The sequence below is a fragment of the Lepisma saccharinum genome, chromosome 11, assembly GCF_977018435.1.
Source record: "Lepisma saccharinum chromosome 11, izLepSacc3.1, whole genome shotgun sequence".
Classification (NCBI taxonomy): Eukaryota; Metazoa; Arthropoda; class Insecta; order Zygentoma; family Lepismatidae; genus Lepisma; species Lepisma saccharinum.
In genome coordinates this window covers 7,296,408-7,313,849 of record NC_139239.1, presented here as the reverse complement: position 1 = coordinate 7,313,849, position 17,442 = coordinate 7,296,408, and the positions used below count along the sequence as shown (strand labels likewise).

At 39.0% G+C, this 17,442-nt stretch overlaps 1 protein-coding gene across 2 annotated transcripts in view; it reads left to right on the top strand.

Moving 5' to 3' along the window:
* Window positions 1–8,575: 8,575 nt before the first annotated feature.
* LOC145994608 (AT-rich interactive domain-containing protein 3A-like) overlaps window positions 8,576–17,442 on the top strand; it is a 457,226-nt gene continuing 448,359 nt past the window's right edge. For both annotated transcript variants that reach the window (XM_083130657.1, XM_083130656.1), the window contains exon 1: window positions 8,576–8,834. In XM_083130657.1, coding sequence (XP_082986783.1) covers window positions 8,799–8,834 — 36 coding nt within the window. In that variant the 5' untranslated portion in view covers window positions 8,576–8,798. The remainder of the gene's footprint in view (window positions 8,835–17,442) is intronic.

Sequence of the window (17,442 nt, the reverse complement as noted above, 5' to 3'; positions counted from 1 at the left end):
GATTTCTAAATTGACACCACGGAGAGAGGAAACGTTTACCTCGCTTTGAAGGAAATAAACGCCCTACTTTGCAGCCAATTTCTTCTCCGAACGTGTCTGGGATTTAATTAAGGTAGGAACGTTAATCACATTAACACAACCCACCACTTGGTGCGTTCGGAAACTCTAACGGTGGTATAAACATCTGGGTCTTGTTAACACGTTGATTTCAGATAGGAAAAGACCTTTCAGGATCTCATAATTATCAGCAATGTCATCATCACCGAAAATGTTCGTTAGAAATTTTAACGTCCTAGCTTCGTCCTTCTTATAAACTTTCAAAATTCCAACTAATAATAAACAATTTTGTAAAAATCAGTGCAGTGTATGGTTATATTGGTATTTATTTTCTAAACTCATACACTGTATTCTCGTAGTGTGATATTTGAAAAATCTGAAGTGAGGAAAGTCCATTTATGTGCGGGTTCATAAACAATTCTCTTTCTGGCGTTTTTTCTTGTTGATGCCTTGTTTGGACGGTGCGAGCCTTGAAAAAAGGCGTTTTTCTCCCGTAAGTTCGAAACCATCATTGTTCGGAAAGTTACTTTTTAAAAGTAACTGATAGTTGATTGTTTCAAAAAGTAACTGAGCTACAGTTACTTGGTACAGAAAGTAACCGAGTTTGAGTAAGTAAGTTAGTAACTTGGTTCAAAAAGTAACTGAGCTATAGTAAGTAACTTGGTTCAAAAAGTAACTAAGCTACAGTAACGTAGTTCAAAAAGTAACTGAGCTACAGTTACTTGGTACAAAAGAGTAACTGAGTTTGAGTAAGTTAGTAACTTGGTTCTAAAAGTAACCTAGCTACAGTAACTTGGTTCAAAATGTAACTGAGCTACAGTTACTTGGTAGAAAAGAGTAACTGAGTTTGAGTAAGTTAGTAACTTGGTTCTAAAAGTAACCGAGCTACAGTAACTTGGTTCAAAAAGTAACTGAGCTACAGTTACTTGGTAGAAAAAATAACTGAGTTTGAGTAAGTAAGTTAGTAACTTGGTTCAAAAAGTAACTGAGCTACAGTAACTTGGTTCAAAAAGTAACTGAGTTTGAGTAAGTAAGTTAGTAACTTGGTTCAAAGAGTAACTGAGCTACAGGTACTTGGCTCAAAAAGTAACCGAGTTACAGTTACTGGTACTTGAAAATTAATTGTAAGGGAGATTTCTGACCGAAGCGACATATGTCGCTTGCGAACGAGCCAATCAGCAGCGACGTTTCATGACCGTACGCACAAGTCTACATTGGACTGGTGAAACCTTCAAGCGACATGTGTCGCCTATCGCTTCACGATGTCACCAATCGAACATAGGCTTTTTCGGCCTGTCATTCCGCTACGGTGTGAAATGTTGTTGCTGTTGATTGGCTCATTTCCAAGCGATGTGTCGCGTGTTGCTTGTCGTTCCGTAATGAAAGCTGTCTAATTTACTTTTAGAGTTACTTTCTGCTGAAAATTTTCTTACAAACAAATTACTCGCAATCAGTGATCGTGAATTGTAAGTGATCGTGTAATTGCATATGAAGACTTGCGTATGTCTTGTTTATGTCTCTGGTACATAATACATGCCTTCATATATTAATATTAGGGCTACAAGGAATAAAATAAATATAGAACAAAATACACAGATGTCTTCAAGTACAATTAAAAATGACGAATTTCAAAAATAGCCTGGATGCTTTAAATTTAGCATGCAACTAAGCATAGCTTCCTTGCCTTAGACGATTCCACGAAAATCTTTTTGCATTAGCATCCACATATGCTAATACACGGACTTGCCATTTGTCAAAGTAATTCCCCTCACTTTACAAATTTTCAAGTTAACAATTTAAGTGTGGCAGAAGTAACTGTTGGTAACGTTACTTCTATTACAAAAAGTAAATCAGTTACAATTCCACAAAGAAACTAACTCTTACTTGTAACTGCACGAGTATAGTTTTTTCTATATTTTTCAATATTAATCACATGACAGAAGAGGCAAATGCCTTTGTTTAGTGCCCTACATAAAATCTTACATAAGAGGAATGAAAATGAACGCAGCTTTCAACCTTTTACGCCGGCCCACGTGGCGGAGTGGTTAGCATATCGCGCTACGACGCCAGGGGTCCCGGGTTCGAATCCTGGCCTGGGCATGGATGTTTGTGAGTGTCCATTCATCAATTTCATCATATCACCACTCATCCCCATCTTCGCAAATAAGCCAAAAGTGGCACAAAAGCCGAAGTAAAATAAAGCAAATCAATCAATCAATCTTTTACATATCTTTAAAGTATGTTCGAATACCAGTTTTAAATTTATGTATGCGGAAGATCGTATTTTGATTTGGCAATTTCGTTAAATTACTTACACTTTACACATTATCCGAATGGGTGTTGCACCTGCTGTTTTGTTTGAGGTCTCGGGATTTACAACAGCTCTTTGTTATGTCGGACATAAAATAGGACTTATGAATGCAAAGGCGAGGAGACTGTAGAAGGAGTAGCTGATTGTGCAAGGATTAAAACTGGGAATAGCTTTACAATGTCTTGTACTTGGGATAAACACCGTCTACTTTCAATCTTAGAAATCTGAGGGAGAATTCACACCAAAGCGACAAGCAACGGACCACACATGTTGCTGCGGAATGAGCCAATCAATAGTAACGTTACACACAGTAGCGGCATGACAGGCAGCACAAGGCTGCGTTCGATTGTTGAAATCCTAAAGCTTCACGTGCCGTCTGTAGATTGTGAAATCTCCCTAAGGAAGCTTTCTGACCGACGCGACAGCGTTCACACAGAAGCGACATGCAACTTAATTCCCTTCAGGCTATAAGCAAGCATTGTCAGCGCATGTGCGAACAGACCGAGGCGACACGATGCATGCCATTGTGAAGAAACGACCTAGTCAGAGCGACACGTGCAGCTAGTCGTGTCGCTTCAGTTCGAAAAATTGCAATGATTACAGAGAATGAATTCGCTTCCAAGCGACACCCAGTCACCGGAAAGATAGGAGGGGATGCTGAAAAGTTCGTAGCTCGACCAAGTTATGTCTTGAAAGTACATATCCTTGTATGTACATATACCAAAAAGCATTGCATAATTAACAGGCGTTCTTGTTGTTTCAGGTTTATTAAATGACCATGTCTACTCAGCAAGCGAACTCAAAGAAGGGTGTCCTGTTTCTCCATGACAATGCTCCTGCCCATCGAGCAGCAACAACACAGCAGAAATTGCGAGACCTGGGCTTTCAGTGTCTTGATCATTCACCCTATTCTCCCGCAGCGGACTACTTTGTTTCCTCAGCTCAAAAAGCACCTGAAGGGACGCCATTTTGCCTCAGATCAGGAGGTGATTACTGCCACAGAGCATTGGTGCGAGGACTAAACTTCAGAATCTTTTTTTTAAGTGGTTTGCAAAAGTTGGAGCACCGGCCGGTCCAGAAAGTGCATTGAGCTTCGAGGGGAGTATGTTGAGTAACTATGAAGTTTCATCATTCCAAGTGCATTCCTTCTACGTCGGGCTACGAACTTTTCAGCATCCCCTCGTACGTCCAGCTGCAAGTGTCGTATATCGCTTGCGTCGCTGGAACTTGGCATCTTTCTTAGGAAGCTTTCACACCGAAGCAACAACCCAAACACGACAAGCATCACGTTTTGCTTGTTGCTTGTGTTCTGCTCGTACTGAACTGTTTTCTGAATACCGTGCATCGTGTCGCCTCGGTCTAGTGGTTGTGCATGCGCGGCGAATGCTTGCTTATAGACTGAAGGGTCTCGTGTGGCTTGTTGGTCACTTTGGTGCAAACCCCCCCGTGTCGTTTCTTGTGGCGGTCACAACCTCCATTTGACGCGCTATTCGTAAACAAAGAAGTAAAAGGCAGGGAAAGATGGCAAGAAATAAGTACACGTGTAATAGCCCCCCACCCCAGCCTTTCGAAAATCCTGGGCACGCCACTGTGGCTACCTACTAATTGTGTACATGTGTTTTCTTGCAAGTTAGTCATAATTCTATATTTGTTAAAATTGAGTTTTCATTTCTTCTGCTCACACCATTCGACGAGGTCTCCAATATCTGTTTGCAGTTCCATAGCATCGATATTATTTGCTATATTCTGTAAATTTTTTGATCACTACGCCTGCATGAGGGAGTGTTTTACAATGCAATAAACATTCCGGGAAATCTTTAATTGTCGATAGAAACAATAGTGAATCAAGATTTGAGCCTTGTGTATAGAGGCAACGCCAAAATGGGGCAAGGGGATGGACAGAGGAGCGCCATAGCTCAGGCTCGCTAACCTTTCAAAAAATGAAATAGGCAGATTTTTGCGAAGAAAATAGATTCAAAGTGTCCTATTCATATAGGCCTAATGACATGCTATTATTGTATCCAACATACTGCATTAAAATTGAGGACTAAAGATTATAATAATACTAAAAAGACAAAAGTATGTCGTGCACCCATGTGAAAACTCCTGCTCTTCCTTGTTTATACCCTGTGACGTGAACGGACGCAATCGCAAGGATCGCAAATTGTCACGGACGCAATGGCAGTGCCAATTGCCAAGGACGACGTGACTTCCGGTCGGACGTAAAGTTGTATATCCAAATATACTGTGGACAAATGAGGCACAGGCGAAGAAAAACGTACAACCACTGATCGGTCGCACGGCAGCTGCTAAACTGGACGCGACGAACGTCTCGACGCTACTGTCAACTCAACCTCTTTCACAGCGAGCGCGGCACTGCTCGTCTTACCTACCTGCGAGACTTACTATGGCCGTTACGCGCGCTTATTCACGCATGAGGGTTGACCTTAGCTTTATGTAAGACGCAATTCATCTGCGTAATATATATATGTATGTTCATATAACTATAACTGTGTGTTATTTCACTCTCCACTATAGATAGCCTTTCAGTAACACACACACAGAGAGCTGCAAATTATGGTAATCCTAGCCTGCCTCAATCTTCCAAATACCTTATGTTCTAATTTCACCTCGGCTAAAACTCAGACGGCTAAATGGGATACTCTGACCCCTCTCAGGTACGGGCTTGGTGAGTAAAGCATTGAGAACTTAAGGGAGGTGTTGGTGAATCATGAAATAAATGAACGACTTCTCTCAAATTTTAAGATTGGCAACTGCATCTTCTGGGAGGTTTCTTTGACCTTTCTTTTCATTCATTTTTATCCAGGAGATGGTTTATTTCCAATACATACGAAAGCTTACATTACACTCAAGTTACAATTTACAGTCCATGAATATCCTTAAATTTAAAATAAATACAGAATCCCCTGTTCGTTAATATTAGATTCGATGAATCCAGAATTCTAATTTGCTGCTTGTCTCCATGGGAAAAATCCAAATATGTATATGTGCAGGGAATAGTTACGTGTGTATGTGCGTCGCTAGGAGGAAGCCGTACCAGGGAAGAGAACCCTGTCGTTTTTGCAACCGTAGACGAAGCTTACGGCCTACCATTCAGTAGCAGACAAAAACTTTCGTACGTGCCCCTTCCTACAGTATTGCGACCAAAATGTGTCACGAGTGTCGATGTTAATACGGGCAGGATTTTTAAACAGAATAGAATCTACGGGCTCCACTGAGTACTTGGGATCGAGAAACGTTAATAGGCAGAGCTTGCAACAAGATACACTCCAATGATGACATTTCCATTGAAAAACGAGACATATTGCATTACATGTCTAGTTTTGCTTCCTTGCCCAAATAAGTCTACGTTGAATAAATTTTGAAGAAGGCCAAAATATAGTTCGGAGATCTGAAATTCTATCATTTATCTGTAAGAATGAGAATATATGGGTCAACAGTGACAAATACATGTCCAATAGGTAGGCGTCATTAACCTCAAAGGATTTCGGCCGATCCTAACCTGTCGTCCCATAACATTATAAATTTCGAAGTATAAATTGTGCTTGGCGAAATACAGGTATCTTTATTCCCAAGTGTCATTAGATGTTTATATCGTAGAGCCGACGCTGATGGAATGCGTGCAAACTAAGCTCCGCATTTACTTATATACCTTTCCAATCGATGCTCACTTGTTAAGCATTACGTAATTTTGACAACGCGATTTGCGACATCTCCAAAAACTAAATACTCATCAATGTCTATATTCACAATCTCAATATCAAAGTTGAACTAATTTCCACGTTGCAGCAAAACCAAATAAAATTGTATAAGGGGAACGATTCATCTCTGTTAATAAAGACTAAACTAGAATCATTCCTCGTTGCAACTTGAACCTTATTGAATACATTAAACTTAAAAGAACAGATTCGATCTTCCCATTGTTGTTAAACGAAATCTATGTCAATCTAAATCATAAACATTTTTCTGCCGTGAAAGAACACAGATTTACATATCCAATATTAAAGATTCGGTCAGAAAATTAACATATAGATTATTACATTAGGCTGCGTTTACACTTATTGTTACAATAAAGAAAATATTAGTGGATTTTATAAGTCTAATAGTAATCTTTCTATTTATCAAAAATTATGAAATATGAAATATTAAATATCAAATAATATGAACTAACTAATATAAAATAACCCAGAATAATTAACGGCACATGGATATGAGCCGTGAGGTTCATATCAACATGCTATTATTGTATCCAACATACTGCATTAAAATTGAGGACTAAAGATTATAATAATACTAAAAAGACAAAAGTATGTCGTGCACCCATGTGAAAACTCCTGCTCTTCCTTGTTTATACCCTGTCCCAACTATCTCTGGAGCAGGCGAACAAAAACCAAGTCTCTGCACAAGTAGTGACGCGAGACGGCTCCACCAATGAACACGCGGTGAGAGTAAGCGGTATTGCGCGGAAGGGGAGAGGGGGGTGACTGCAGCGTGTACTGTTTCCTCCCCTTCTCTGACACTATTCGCGGCCTGCTCCAGAGATGTCTGGGACATGGTATAATGTGGAGGAAGCAAAGGATAGCGAAAGGTCGTCAGAAATATTTCTGGGAGGGCAGTCACATTTAGTATAGACATAAATATCATAAGATGCATATTTGATCAAAAAATAATATTTATCTGGATATTCTTGCTCGCCGGGGGGTAGTTTATCAGGGAATCGTTCGCGGCCTGTCCTCTTCTGGTGGCGTTGATGCAAACAAGTACATTCATGATTGTGTCAACCAAATAAAAAGCATAAGAAGCAGAATTCACTGTGATCAAGTTTTCAGGGGAACTGCACATCCAGGCTTATAAGCGATTATTTATCACACTACAAATAATTATATTTCACCTTTCCATTTGTGCTTAAAGTTTATTGGTAACGAGAAAAATATCGACAGTGCAAAACCTTATTGTTGTTAATGGACGGTTCGCGTTATTTCATAAAAGCTTAAATTGAGTTCATACAGGGGTGGCACTTCTGGGTTGTAAACAATCCATCAACTTACAATGGAATCGTTACAACCCAAATATGTCCATGACTGTACATTTGAACCCATGTATTTCGAAAGACATTACTGGAATATCCTCCACTGGAACATTTTCAAATACCACGTTGATTGTAACTATTATATTGATCTATACAATGTTTTTTTCTGGCGGTACCGGCACTTTTTTATAGGTGAAAACATGCCACAATGTTTTGAGTAGTTCTTACGATAAACACAAGAAAAAATTCAAACTTGAAGAGTACGGGAACCTTTCTTCCCAGAAAAAGAAAAACACTGGATCTACATATTATTAATCTGTACGATCATTATTATGTTTTATTATCAGATTTTGTCGAAGTTTGTTGTTCAGATAGTCTAATAGGGTCTGGATCTGCAGTGGGATCTCAACCACTGTACACAATGTTCCTCCACCGGGAACAAACCCTAAGCCCTTGATTACAAGGTTACAGTGTTATATTGTTATTACACTCCATCGGAGTGTTCTTATTGCCTGCTACCTTCAATAAATCTTTCTACTCCGATGGCGTAATGGTAACGTTGTTGACTTGTAAACAAGGGATTTCGGGTTCGACCCCGGTGGAGATACATTATGTAGAGGTTCAGTTGTGTAGTTCCATTAAATCTTCACAAAGTAGACCAAATACAAACTCCATAACGCAATGTTGACAGGGTTCCAAGTACAAAAATAACGAAATGGAATAATATGTCAGTTGCAGCGGCGAGTACAAGGGTAAGAGGTTGTAGCTTTCAAAGAACAAGCAGCTATGGTTGTCCCTTTGATTACCTTTTTTAATAGCTCTTCCATGCGAGGACTCTCGCCCGTATACCCAATCGTAAACGGGCGTAATCGCTTCCTCATTGGTCGCTTGGCATTTCTTCTTTACTGCAATCGCAGGGATATCGAATTATTTGGACGCCACACAATTTCTATTGCAAAGCGACCGGCGCGCGAAAGAACAATACCCTCTCGTCTGATTGGTGTATCAGCGTTCCGACAAGCTGGCAAAAAACGCAAGACCCCGCCTCTATAGGAGGCTACCTCAAGCGCCACCCACTTGTGATTTGATTGGAGCATTAACCGCGGGGCACGCTGGGAATTATTCTCCCCCTCGAAGTGTGCGACGTTTGATGGGCAAATTGTGTTCCTCTCGCCGATACGGAGTGGTATTGACGGTGACTTGTGTGGTTTTATCTTCGTGTGGCGAAGGAAAATCGAGTACCTACGTTTGGTGTGTGTTTTTTAAAAATCATCATCCTGAAGGAACCCTTGTTATTCTTTTTTTTTATTTGGTCTGACGTGTTTATTAAAATCAGCCAAAATTCGGGTCAAAAACAGAGAACCTGTTCCTGTCTATCAGATGGATCAACACGATAGTGACATGGATGGTAGTATGGTAAGTACACGTTCACAAAAAAGTTTGGTTCCAAGTTTTGTTTTGCAACACTTCTTCCGGAGATGTTATTGCACATGCAGCCAGTAGCATCGCTCTCGCTGCATTGACTGCAAGCCCAAAAATACACCGGTGAGTCTTTCGTTTTTGTTTTCGCCGTCCGGTCTCCGTGTGGGTGTGTGTTTTATGTTCTTCCTGCCAGAGACGCTTGAATATACGTACCTGACAGCTTTTTTTGATACTTCATATTGTTGCGGAGTGTTTGAAAGCGTGCAGCTCTTATGTAACGTAAGGCGAGTGGATTTTGCCATAAGGAGCGGTTTCTAGCGAAAGAAGAACGTGTAAGTAACTCTTTTATTAAAATCTCTGTCATCCCAAAACCAGCTGATTTAGTCTTGAGCATTCGTTTAGCGTGATTGACTGACAACCTCTTGATTTTATGAAACGCTTTGTTATGATACCTTAACAAGCTTACTTAAATTTAATATCAGTTCTCTTGGTTGAATAACGGCTTGCCTACCGCACAGGCTGCTTTTGCTGTGTTTACCGGTCCTTTTGGAAAATATATTAAAGTTCTAAAAATGAAAAACGCATGACCCTGACAACGGGCGTGTTTCTTGACGAAGGTTACCGGCAAGTCCATCACCGGCTACCGACAGATCTTAAGCCTAACCGGCCCGCGAGTGAGAACTACCTATGTTGCTTTGTTGACGTCCAATCCGATGTTTGAGCACAAGGTGTGTACTACAGTATACATGCCTTTTTCAGAGCATTGTTGTATCTTCCTGGAACAAAAGAAAATACTGCGTTTACATTTTTCAGTAATAAGACTTCGGTAGGGCATTTGGTGGTTTTGGAAAAGCGAGACACCAAAACGTCTTCGCGCCAACGTTTCAAAAAAACACACATGAAAAAAACTCCCACAGTGGCGAAGTGAGCGTGGAACGTAGTGGGATGTGTTGAGAATTGCAAGTGTGGTTGCTGAATTAATACATGTACCTATAAATAGCTTTCACAACGTGCTTATTTAATGCAGTCGGTTTGTGTTTCGTCCGTTAAACAAATAAGCTTCCGTTTTCTCGTTTAGCGGAAAAGTTTTTGCCTAGCGAGACGCATTTTCGCCGTTTGACCCCTATCTAATCAAGGGCTCGACATGACAAAGAGTGTGCTTAGGGGGAGACATCCGGTTTCGAAACCTCTGAAAGGGGGCTAGAGGGAACCAGATAAACTGGCTGACTGGCACTTTCTGTAAATAATCGCCAGTGCCTTCCCTCAAGCCCTTTTGCCAGTTGTATTATCTGTGGATGTATGACAAGCAAACTCTTTTTTTTTATTATTCCTTGCTTGCTCCTTGTATCTTGTTTAGTAATAGAGCGTCATATGCATAAAGTTAGCAACAGAACCACAAATGTTACAATGTACTAGGTTTGTTTTGGTTTTATATTCAGTGATTAACATGCATCGTCCAAACATCTTTCATAAACAATTTGGAAAAAAGAAAACTTTGATATTTCAGTTTCCTGTCCCCGGGAACGAAAATGCTGCATACAGACACTCTTTCAATATTCTTTAAAACTTATTGCCATGGGTGTCCCGAGAATTTTTTCCAGAGGAGATAAACGAGGAATTTTCTTCAGTTTGAAGTAATTATCGAAGTTTCATAACAAGGCAAATTAAAGCAACTGAAATGAAATATGTGAAATATATAATTTAAATTGACATTCATTTTTCAGGGGGCAACAACCCCCATGCCCCCATCAGACTCCCTTGTTTATTCCATTATGCTGTCAGATCGCCTTGTTTTGTTTTCCCAAAACTTGGTGTGGAGGGATTTCGTATCAGTGTTATTCTGTGTATGCATTTTTGTAATTGCCTTACTTTACTTCGCTTTTATTTCTCATTGAATTTGCGACTCTGGGGATGAATGGCTATGAGATTGAATTTTGCAAGCTACAAACACAAAGGAACTTCCATAACCAGGTCAAGACCGGTACCTCTCAGAATCTTTCTGCAACCGTCGAGTTCTTTGTATTGAGATCCCGAGGAGGTAACTCGAATGTCCACAAAACTCGGCCGGCTACTGCTTATTAGCGAGTGCTCTATATTCACTTTTTCGAAAGCTGCTTGATATACATTTATAATACCTTGGCCTTTCTTCACGATGCACATTCATGTTATCGTTAATCTGAGACCTAGTCAAAGCCAACGAATGTTTCTTGATAAGAGTCTACTAAACTGCTTTCCAAGCAAATATTTATTTCATGACCAATGTAAGATTTGGAAGCATTGTTTACAATCTATATTAAATTTCTAATAGGACTTTGGAAATACATATCATGTTCAAGTATTTTGTTTTATCAGTGTTTGGATTGAAGAGAATGTGGAGGTGAGGTTGAAAGCTTTATTTTACCACATTTGGATATTTATTGAAGTCTTGTGACTGAACAAAATTCAATTCAAATCGTGTTATTGCAATAATAATGGGTGACATTTCCTGACTAGGCATTCATTCTTTACAAAAAGATTTTACTATTCAGTTGTTGTATATTTTATCATTTCCTCATCTTAAAATTAATTAATTCTAATACGGAATACTATTGATTACTAACATATTCTCAGAGGAATTGTATTTTTCCCACCGGTTAGAAATGAAGTTGGAAATGTCAGGAAAGAAAAATTGGGGGGGGGGGGCGTGGGCCTCGCTTCTCCCTTTCAATTTGAATACTGCTTTTTTATGACCTAGCTTTCTATCTGACAGCGTACTGTTTGCGTTTACATTCACCCTGTCAGTGAGTTTTATTTACATGATAACGCACGGACAAGACAACAGCATTCGAACCCAAATCCCATTGCTCCCTAGCGTTTTTTGGCTAAGCATCGGGCCGCGCTTGCTTAATCAGCTTGTTACTCTCGACGTAAGCATGTGTCAAGCGATTTCCCAACAGAGGCAACTGTAACGGAACCTTATATTTCTTCCCTACCAACTACCATGATAACTGACTAATTATCGGGCAAAAGTATGTACAGTAGACTTTCACGAGAAGGAACGATGAAATTTACCGACAAAAACTAAACACCCCTGTTATTGTTGCGAGTTGTTATTGTTAAGTACCCCGCCCCTTACATGGATCAACGAAACAACGCGCATAAGTGTACTGCCATCCGTAAATGAGAATCGGAACATTTTCTTCAACCCCTTCTGATCCGTTTTGATTGTGATATCAATTGTTGACATTGAAACAATCGGCTCTACTATTGTGTATTTGGCATTTACACATGCTAAATTAAAAACACGAAAGCGAATTGTGATCTTTATTTATATTCCAATTATGACGCTCTTCCATCCTTATACATCCGGTTCAAGTATATTTCCAGCTTTTCTCTTTTTAAGCACTGTCACGATATAAGTTATCCACCTATGTTCAGACTACATTTGGAAGATAAATAATAATTTGTATAGAAAATTAATCTAATAGCGGTAAAATTGCATTTTGGGCTCATCGGCAACTTGCAAGACTAATTTTGGAGCTTATTTGACAAGTGGATATTTTTTTAATGCATGTTGGAGTATAATGACAATTTTATGTAGTTTTTTCCTCCAGATTTACACAATATTTACTGTTCGACTTTTCATATTTTAAATTTATTACCTAGCATTGGATATGATAAGTTCGGATCTCAGCAAATATAACAGTAAGCATGGTTATTTTCGTTCTGTGGTTTTAGGGAGGAGCAGAGACTGCTTATTGATGATTCTGTTTCAATTCAATTGTACATTGTGGAAAACAGAAACCAATGCACATTGTCGTGGACAGTTTGCCTACTATTTGCTTTGTCGTTGGCTTTAACAATAGCAAATGCCAAAACTTCTTCTACACTAAAGCTCCAAGGCTATCCTTAGAACAAAGGTCGCTTCTCTATAGAGTACAAACCCTCAGCAATTAATTGAATTATCATTCAGGCTTCCGTCTCTACAAACGAACTTTCAAAACGGTGTGTTTATCCAGGATTTTCAACCATTTATTTAGAGCCAAAAGTACCATAAACTGTACCTTTGTGAAAAAAATTAGGGGGGTGTTGAGGAAATTTGGGGGAGAGGTGTTGGGGGTGCGTGGACACTGTCTATCAAGCAGCTGAAGAGTTAATAATATTGTTTTTATTGTCTTTGTTATTATTCTTCTAATTGTTATAGTGCGTGTTTGCATACATTCGTCTTATTATTCTATTTTTCATTATTCACCGTTGATATCCTGGTATTTTGTATTCAGGATTATTCAAATAAATAAAATGAAGGGCTCAGGTGTAAAACATGGTAAATTACATTTTGGCCATTTCTGTGTTCATTAAGAAAAAGGTTATTAGAAGCTATACTGTAGATAAATTATTTTCGTGTTGTGTTTACCAATTTCAGAAGGCTTCACTGAGTCCAGTGCAAATTGTATGACATGGCAATTTCACTCGAAAATTGAAGGATGGCACATTTTACTTTGCAACTAAAAAAATACCCAAATGCCACTTACTATGTTTTACACCCGAGTCCTTCAAATTACTGTAGTGCAAATTAACATGTGGTTTTGTGAGGGATAATGTAGTGTTGGTTTGCATCACAGAAAGTCCATTCCCAATTTGCAACCCTACTAAAGACGTTCTTGATGACTTTGCCTACCAGGCTCGGAAAGACAGTCTTTAGTATCACACGGTAGAATTTAATATTAGCAATCCTGGAAAGATTTCACTTTTCCAGTACCGTATCTGATCATATTGTTTTGATCGCTGGGCTTGACATTCGCGAGGTGGCCCCTTGGAATGCGGCCAGCCTACCTTACCGTGCGGTTGGAGCCAACGGGAGGGAAGGAATTTATTAAGAAATTCCATTTAGTCACCTCCACGCTTTGCATCGGTATTTCCGCGACAGCAGACAAAGAAAGGGCGAGGGAGGAAGGGGGGCCCTTGGAGGCTCCCCCGAGACGGCGTCAGACAGTGGCGCGAGTTTTAAATATCTACGGGGGTAGAATTGATTGGGGTCGTGTCTTAGAAGGGGACAGTTTGCTACTTCGGATGTCAAGGGTGTGCCGAGAGACAGAGTTCAACTGTCCCTCAATCAGGGCGAGAAAACATTGAAAGTGGTAGGGGGGTCCATTTTTATCCACATCAATTTAATCTAATCAGCATTTATTCTCATCGTCACGATTAATCAAATGTGGAAGAAAAGCGGCAACTATCGATGTGCAGGATCCCGACATGTCGATACTGCGATCGGATGACCTCCCTCCTGAACCCGTTTTCAAGAATTTTCCGATTTTTGCGATCACGAACAATCTGTAAAATTTCGAATCGCCGTGCATTAAAAGTGCTTAACTTTTGTTGTTTCCTGCACTTGGTGTTTTCTTGGAAATGTTTTTAACTCCCGAAATGAGAAAACAATCACTTCAAGGAGGAATAGTGCATCGAATTCTAGATTTTCACATCAGCCGCAAAATCTTCAATATTTCCCGCCCCAATCAAAAATTATAATATGGATAGATATTTACCTCTAATGGGAGATGAAAATTCAACAATCCATCACACTACGCACTCACATTGAACAAAATGTGATGTGTATATTGCGATGGGGAGGTTTTCAAATGTCTTTTTCGGTATTTAGATATTTTTAAAGTGTGTGACCAAGAACAATAACTGAAGATAACTATTTGAGATGTATTTGCTAAAAGTCGCAAGCCATTTTATTAAAAATGCCGTTTTGTATAAATTACGGATCCAGGATTCATATTCTGTTGACAGAAATTTTACTTGCCAGTAGTACAATTATTGTTATTATTTGAAGTAGGATTACACTTAAAGCTAAATTTACTTTTTACTATTTTCTAATAGATTTTTATCCTATACACATGAAAGTGTACTCACAATTTATAAATATACAAAGTATAGAATAAAGAAAATGTTTAGCAATTTTGTACTTTCTCCCTTAAAATTTACTTCTGACACTGGATAATTATTGATAAATTAATAAGAAAATAATTGTGATCGTGGTCACATATTCAGAGGGTTCTAGGAACTAACTATATGAGAATGTCTGTAAGTTTGAAGCTCTAGGTTGTCTACGTGGTTGAGCGTTCCGCATCTGTGCGCGAATTTTTAAAAGTCATAGTAAACACAGCCATTCAATTATCATACTGAGTAAGAAAAAGACATCTACTTGAATGTTACATGTTATTTTATCCCCTTAATATATGCGTTATTGGATTTGGAAACGCGAATGCAAAGTTTGAAATGCAATTATTTGTTGCTGAGAACCTGCGGCGATGAGGATGAATGATGAACTCAGTGATAGAACGTAATGACTTACCTGTGCCAGGATTCAAACTTTGGATATTTGGCTTCGTAACGCCGTACGATGACTACAAAGGCCGGTGCTTTCGATTGTCAAAACATCAACGTGTGGTTATGAGAATTATTCTGGAAGTTAATGGTTCCATTGGCCAAAAATGGTGGAAATCTTATTATGTTGTAGTAAAATCTTCAGCAATGCGGATTCTTAGAGAAGTTTGGCTGTGTGTGTGTCAGCTGCTAATGATTGATTGATTGATTTAGTTTATTTTACTTCGCGTTTTGTGCCTCTTGGCTAATTTACGAAGATGGGGATGAGTGATGAGATGATGAAATTGATGAATGGACATTCACAAACAACCAAGCCCTAGCGGGATTCGAACCCGGGACCCCTTGCGTCGCAGCGCGATGTGCTAACCACTCTGCCACAGGGTCCGGCTCAGCTGCTAATGACAATTTCATAACGCGTGGTGATGATCTGAATACCGTTCTGATGTAAAGTGAAGCAAGGTTTATATAATGGTATTGTCAAATTATGAATTGCAACTCTGTTTCGTTGTCTTCATTTAATGGTTTCAATGTTTGGTAACAAATCCACCTCTGGGAGTTGAACTGGGCAAATTGGCTTTCACTTTGAAGTCTGAGACTGCAATTTGTCGAATTCTGTATGCAAATAGGAATAATTTCATGTGACATTCAATCAGCTGTTCTTATCCTTTCGTTTACCATATACCCTTCATGTTTGTTTAAAGTTACTCCAGATTTTTTTACTACTATAAGTACGCAATACAGTTTATAACAATACTCATTAATATTGTAACGTTGCATACTTAGCAATTGGTTGTTCATTATATTATTTTTTTGTGTTTGCACCAAAATATGCCTCTAATGCAGACGGATTTTATGTAACTTAATTGGCTTTCTGATGATTTGAAAATGTGGATATATAATATATTAAGTTTTGTATTCAAAGCCATACCCAATATTAATATAAACTAACTTGTAAAAATATTGCCGCTTTTTTTACCTCTACAAGCGGTGGAAAAAATACTATTATTTAATAACTGAGAGTCTATTTTTCCTCCAACGTTCTACCAAAAACCAGTAACAAACTGATAATATTTCGTGGACCACCTGGAAAACTGTTTTTAAATTAGAATATCCTGGGGAGCCATGTAAATGAAAACAGGTAACTGGCGATGAACATGAATCGTATTTTGCAGTTACAGCAAACTGATAACCGCACTAGGTGATACAAGATGTGCACGTTACGCGCATATTTTGAATTCAATATAATCATTGGTTATTATTTTAATGCACGATGAAAGTCAATTTGGATATAGTAAAATGAGGTTTGCTACAATCATGAATTAAACTTAGAATGTTCATGCCAAAAGGGAATTTTAAAAGTGAAAGAAAACATTTCCCCCCCCCCATAAAATTGGCTTGATAAGTTAATATATATTGGTACCAATTTTTCAACTTATTCCTTAACATTTAAATCAACACTTGGATTGGGTTTATTTTCTTAAATTTGTTCCTGTCTTCTTGATAAGTTTCCTTCATCTGAAATCAGAAAGTTTTTATTTTAGAATTTTGATCTGGTTCTAGTGTGATAATTATTGAAATTACTTGCGTGATAATAATATTTACTCGTTAGTTTCGCTCCTGAAAGATGACATAAAAATAACACAAAATGGCATATTTGATCTAAAAGGGGTAGTTATATGAATAATCTTGCTGGCAGGGGGGGGGGGGTTAGAGGGCCAACCAATTTATCAGGGAATGGTCGTTCGCCCCCTGCAGTGCTAGATCTACAAATCTTGCCTCCCACAAAATATTACTAAAGCCCCCCTACCTACCTACATTTACACCCACCCTACATATATATAGCCGGCTGCAGCATGGTGCTGATCACATAATCTCCAAGATGGCCGACATGCCTTCATGGCACGGTGCTATGTCCACAGGAAACTTTAACTTTACCTTTACTTGTATATATTGTATTCGTTACTGTACCCCTGAGTAACTACGTTTATTTTTTACATACGGATATACGAATCCCCTACTATGTCAGTGGCTGAGGCCCTCCTAAAGGCTTACTTGTCTCCACCCCCCTCCCCTGCAACTACGGGGGTTTGCGGCTTGTAGATTCGGCACTGGCCCCCCTGTCCCCTTCTGGCGGCGTTGATGCAAACAAGTACATTCATGATTGTGTCACCTAAACTAAAAACATAGAAGCAGAATAAATTGTAAACAAGTATTCGTATTCAGGGGAACTGCA